General features: G+C 45.0%; 1 protein-coding gene across 1 annotated transcript; it reads right to left on the reverse strand.

Annotated features, from left to right (window-relative positions):
- Positions 1–3,429: 3,429 nt before the first annotated feature.
- On the reverse strand, positions 3,430–3,864 carry LOC147964432 (uncharacterized). Its single transcript, XM_087529971.1, has one exon. It carries the CDS (start codon positions 3,862–3,864, stop codon positions 3,430–3,432), a length of 435 nt encoding a protein of 144 aa, XP_087386097.1.
- Positions 3,865–5,983: the final 2,119 nt, after the last annotated feature.

Below are 5,983 nucleotides of genomic sequence, written 5' to 3' on the forward strand. Positions count from 1 at the left end.
AAGAATTACGTCCTGGATGCACCGCTGGGTGCCAGGCATGCTGCAGGAGCAACGCCGGATGTTATGAACGTCTGGCAGAGCAAAGCTGATGACTACTCGATAGTTCAGTGTGCCATGCTTTACGGCTTAGAATCGGGACTTCAACATTATATCTGAATAATTGTTATTTGGTGCCAGCGTTAAGCATGAACATTATATCTGGATCTTGTTTGATGTGAGACGGTTATTCATTTAAATCTGAGAATAATGGTTGTTCTATTTATATGAGTAATATCTTTTATGGTTATGCACCCTTAAAGAGTGGTCTATTCTTGTTGAATCTCGACAGTAGTGATACACAGTAGTGATCAAAGATGGTTATGTTTCCTAACCATAGACATGAGTTGTTATTTGATCAATGGGATCGCATCATTAGGAGAATGATGTGATTGACTTGACCCATTTCGTTAGCTTAGCACTTGATCGTTTGTTTAATGCTATTGCTTTCTTCATGACTTATACATGTTCTTATGACTATGCGATTATGCAACTCCTGAATACCGGAGGAACACTTTATGTGCTACCAAACGTCACAACGTAACTGGGTGATTATAAAGGTGCTCTACAGGTGTCTCCAATGGTACTTGTTGAGTTGGCATAGATCAAGATTAGGATTTGTCACTCCGATTGTCGAAGAGGTATCTCTGGGCCCTCTCGGTAATACACATCACTATAAGCCTTGCAAGCATGATAACTAATGAGTTAGTTACGGGATGATGTATTATGAAACGAGTAAAGAGACTTGCCAGTAACGAGATTGAACTGGGTATTGGATACCGATGATCGAATCTCGGGCAAGTAACATACCGATGACAAAGAGAACAACATATAGTGTTGTGCGGTTTGACCGATAAAGATCTTCGTAGAATATGTAGGAACCAATATGAGCATCTAGGTTCCGCTATTGGTTATTGACTGGAGACATGTCTCGGTCATGTCTACATAGTTCTCGAACCCGTAGGGTCCGCACGCTTAAAGTTCTGTGGCGATCGGTTTTATGAGTTTATATGTTTTGATGTACCGAAGGTAGTTCGGAGTACCGGATTTGATCACGGACATGTCGAGGAGTCTCGAAATGGTCAAGACATAAAGATTGACATATTGGAAGCCTACATTTGGACATCGGAATAGTTCCGGGTGAAATCAGGAATTTACCGGAGTACCGGAGGGGTTACCGGAACCTCCCGAGGACTAATGGGCCTTGTTGGGCCATAAGGGAAAGAGAGAGGGGACGGCCTTGGGCAGGCAGCGCGCCCCCTCCCCCCTTTCCAAAATGGACTAGGAGAAGGGGGGCGGCGCCCCCCTTTCCTTCTCTTTCTCTCCCTACCTTTCCCCCTCCTAATAGGAGTAGGAAAGGGAGGAATCCTACTCCTACTAGGAGGAGGATTCCTCCTCTAGGCGCGCCAACAAGGGCCGGCCGGCCTCCCCCTTGATCCTTTATATACAGGGGCAGGGGGCACCTCTAGACACACAAGTTGATCACAAAAATCTCTCCCAGCCGTGTGCGGTGCCCCCCTCCACCATAATCCACCTCGGTCATACTGTAGCGGTGTTTAGGCGAAGCCCTGCTGCGGTAGCTTCATCAACATCGTCACCACGCCGTCGTGCTGACGAAACTCTTCCCCGAGCTCTACTGGATCGTGAGTTCATGGGACATCACCGAGCTGAACGTGTGCTGAACGCGGAGGTGCCGTACGCTCGGTATTGAGGAACGGTCGATCGGGAAGATGTATGACTACATCAACCGCGTTGTCATAACGCTTCCACTTAACGGTCTACGCGGGTACGTGGACGACACTCTCCCCTCTCGTTGCTATGCATCACCATGATTCTGTGTGTGCGTAGGAAAATTTTGAAATTACTACGTTCCCCAAGATGACAACCATTGGCTGACGCTCCTCAAGCCCAACCCAACGCCGATGATTCTACACGAGCTCTGTGATCTCTGGGAGGCTGCCACGAGCATCACCATCAATGTCAGCGTCGAAGACCGGATTGCCTGGAAGTGGACAGCATCCGGTGAATACACGGCGGCTTCTACATACAAGATGCAATTTAAGGGCAGCATTCAAACCAACGATAAGGCCATAATTTGGAAGGCAAAAGCATCTCCCGGGGCTAAATGCTTCGCCTGGCTACTGTTTCAAGGGAGGATTATGACGGCGGATAACTTGGCCAAGCGAAGGATCGAACATCACCCGATCTGCTCGCTATGTCATGCCGCGCCGGAAACAGCCCACCACATGATTGCGGCCTGCCCCTTCGCTGCGGACGTGTGGGAGAGGACCGCATCCTCGCTAGGCATGCCGTTCACTGCGCTGCCTATGCCCACAGACCGCTCGCTGCGGCTGCGATTCAAACGACAAACTGCCGGGCTACCACGACCGAGACGGGCCATTTGGAAGGCCTCTTGCCTGCTTGTGTCATGGGGCATCTGGAAGGAGCGGAACGCGAGAGTTTTCAATCACGTCTCCTCCTCCGCCGAGCAGGTTCATGGCCGCATCATCGATGAGGCAAGGACCTGGCAACATAGTAGTTGTACAGGCATGGTGAACTTTTTTCAATTGCAATGTGCAAACTTTTTTCAATTTCATTTACAAAAAATGAATGTTTCTCTCAAACTTGGTGAACTTTTTCAAATTCATTTTTTTTAATTTCGTAAACTTGTTTTATTTGATGAACTTTTTTTTTCAAAATCAATGAGCTTTTTTCAAAATGAATGAATTTTTTCAAAGTCGATGAACTTTTTTCCCAAACTAATGGACTTTTTCAAAATCGATAAACTTTTTCCAATTCCTTGATTTTTTTCCAAAATCCGTGAAAATTTCTCAATTCATTGTATTTTTCAATTTGTCAACATTTTACAAATCTGTGACTTTTCCAAAAAGATGAACCCATTTTGCAAGTCAACGATCAAAAGTCAAACATGTCCATGGTCAACTTGCCGTCAGGGTCAACTTTTCGTCGCCTAGTTGGGTCAAAACAGAAAAGTTGTGAAAATCGGTTTAGTTTTGAGTTTATACCAAACAGTTACTTGGTCACTGATGAGTTACAATGGAGCTGCGAGCACATCGATTTTGAGAAGTATAATCAAAATCAAAATAAACAAACGGCAGCTTGGTCATTGAACAATCCACTAAGTATTGTTTCTTTTAGGTACGTATAGAGATAATGAAACCCTATAAACAAAAATGGTTATAGGGAGAGAAGAGATTTAATTACTCGTTGCTGATCGACAGAGCAAACAAAAGAAATCAGGAAGTGGTTCAGACTTGGTGCGCGGTGCGGTTATGACTGCTAAGCACCACCTTCGTTACGCGGGACGCCAAGTCTAACAGACTTTCAGTAGCAGTGTTCTCGTCGTCAATCGGGTCCCTTGGTCCTGGAGGATTATCCTGCATCAACGCCAGCGTACACCAACGGGGCTGGCCCGTGGCGTACTGGAAGTTGGGGAGTGTCGCGGCGATTCGCCTGGTGCGGAGGTCGTCGAAGGCGTCGGCCGACGGCCGCTGATCGGTTCACGTCCTTATACAGGGTGACGCATTCCTCGAGGATGCCGATGAGGCCCTGGATGAAGCGCAACATCAACGTGATGTTGGCGGAGGTGAGGTTGGCGGCGGCAACGGCGAGTTGGGTGGCGTCAGGGGAGGTCGCCGCCGCCGGGTCGGCCGAGAGCGTGTGCACACAGTAGTCGTACAGACTGGCGTAGCCGTTGGCCCCCGCAGAGCACGTGGAGTTGATCACGGAGGAGGTGCCGCCGTTGACAAGGCATGCCCTAGACGCGACGAGGAAGATGAGGAGGAGAAGGGTCTGCTGGATCGCCATCCCTTCGTCGAAATTACTTACTTGAATCAAAATTGTCAAATTAGGGAAACTATATGCTCATGGATGCACCCGTCTGGCCTAGTCTGTCATGCTGCTCTCAATTGATGTTTTTTTTACTTGGATAAATGAGCACAACTTCTTGCAGCAACCTGGACTGGACATACGAGGCATTCACGACAGGTTTGAACAACATCCGCCACCATTGTCACGTTGCGACACGGCCGACCATTTATCGATCATTTTCACCAAGAAAACTCTAAAAAATACAAAAATGGTCAAAAATCCAAACAACTTGGCACAATGCCTTGAATTGGTCATAGAATCTGGTGAAAAAATTGTGGGTCCATTTGATGGATGTCAAGAAACAACATCTTCTCAGACGGAGCCATCTTGCACCCCGAACATCCACTATTCATCATGCTCTATTTTCATACATTCACAAAATGACCCTAACTTTTGCAAGCATGTGGGCAAGCACATGGTAGGCATTCATGCTTGGTTTGGACAACTTTTGACACCCTACGCAAGTTGCAACACGTCTCGCCATTTATCGGCCTTTTTTATGGAGAAAACTCTAAAAAATGCAAAACTTCTAGAAAACTCAAATAACTTGGCATGATGCCTTGAATTGGTCATACAATTTCATGGAAAAATTGGGGCCATTTCAAAGATGTCAAAAAACAACGAACTCTCAGACAAAGCCTTCTCGCCTACCCATACACCTTCCATCGACCATGATATTTTTGTGGACGTCCTTGAAATGACTCCAATTTCTCTCCCAGGTGGGCATGCCCCATGGAAGGCAGCCATGCTAAGTTTGAACAACTTCCGAAACCATATACATGTTCCGACACGTTTGACCATTTATCGGTCTTTTTTCATCAAGAAAACTTTAGAAAATGTAAAGCTTATCAAAAACACAAACAAATTCGCATCTTACCTTGGTCATACAAGGTCACAAAAGGGGAATTTCGAGGATGTCGAGAAACAACGTGCTCTCACATGAAGTCTTCTGGCCTACCCGGACACCCTCCGTAGAATGTGGTCTATTTTTAGACATTACTAGATCATCGATGGCGCGTTTGCCGTGCCTGTCTCTTTTTCAGTATAATGGTAGGAAATTTGATAAATATATGAGGGCATGGAATATTGATGTTAAATACAAAATAAGTTTCCTAGAATTTAATGATGAGGAACTTAATATATTGGATTAGCAAAAGGGAGCACGTAGTGTAATCTGTGTACTGTAGTTGTAAGACCGGTCTCTAAAATCTGATTCTAGCCTGCTAGGAGTTTTAGCTACAACATCATATAGTATGGGAAAAATACAGCTCTAAAAGCATTGTACAATTAGCCTTAAAATACCTCCCTTGACACTGAAATCGGAAACACACACATCAACCTGTTTGATCTTGGTTTTCCTTATTTAAAATTTATGGCTGCTCATTATTCTTGTCCATCATAAGTCACACTTGTTCTTGATTTTACTGCATTGACATCTCATTGGCAGTTTATCAATTGATCATTTTGTAAACTTTGGTCATCGCTCATGAACTGATTTGACCTATTTCAGAATTGCTGATAAATACATATTTTAAAAGGATGATAAATTGGTGAAAGTAAAGTAATTTTATTTATTTAATACCAGACAATTATACGGAGCACCAAACCATTGCAAACCATTATATTGAGCATATAAACCCCCTTGTTTTAAAAGTTCATTAATAATACTACCAGCCAAAAAGCATCTAATTATGATATGCATATTAGCAATAAGTGTTTATTATAAGAACTATATAAGAAGTATACACAAAGAAAGAAAGAAAGAAAAAAAGAAATAGAAAAGCTCCATGCTTTGGAAATTTGACAAAATAGAGAGATAGATAGGTGGATATATATATATATATATATATAGGACAGGGCTATTCTGTTACTAGTAACAAAATAATATTCTGTTACCCTTCGGCCCTATATAGGAGCGACGGCGACCGAACCCACCACCTCCTTCCCGATCCCCAACTCCTCCTCCAGCGCGCCGCCCCCTCCCACCCCGCCGGTGCTCCGCCCCCTCCCTCCCCGCAGGTGCGCCGCCCCCTCCCTCCCCCGCCGGTGCGCCGCA

Source organism: Triticum urartu, chromosome 6A (genome assembly GCF_056163025.1).
Source record: "Triticum urartu cultivar PI428250 chromosome 6A, HENAU_Tu73, whole genome shotgun sequence".
NCBI lineage: Eukaryota > Viridiplantae > Streptophyta > Magnoliopsida > Poales > Poaceae > Triticum > Triticum urartu.

What these genes read in the sequence shown, in the direction of transcription:
- LOC147964432 (XM_087529971.1), bottom strand. Translation starts at nt 3,864, where the DNA reads ATGGCGATCCAGCAGACCCTTCTCCTCCTCATCTTCCTCGTCGCGTCT.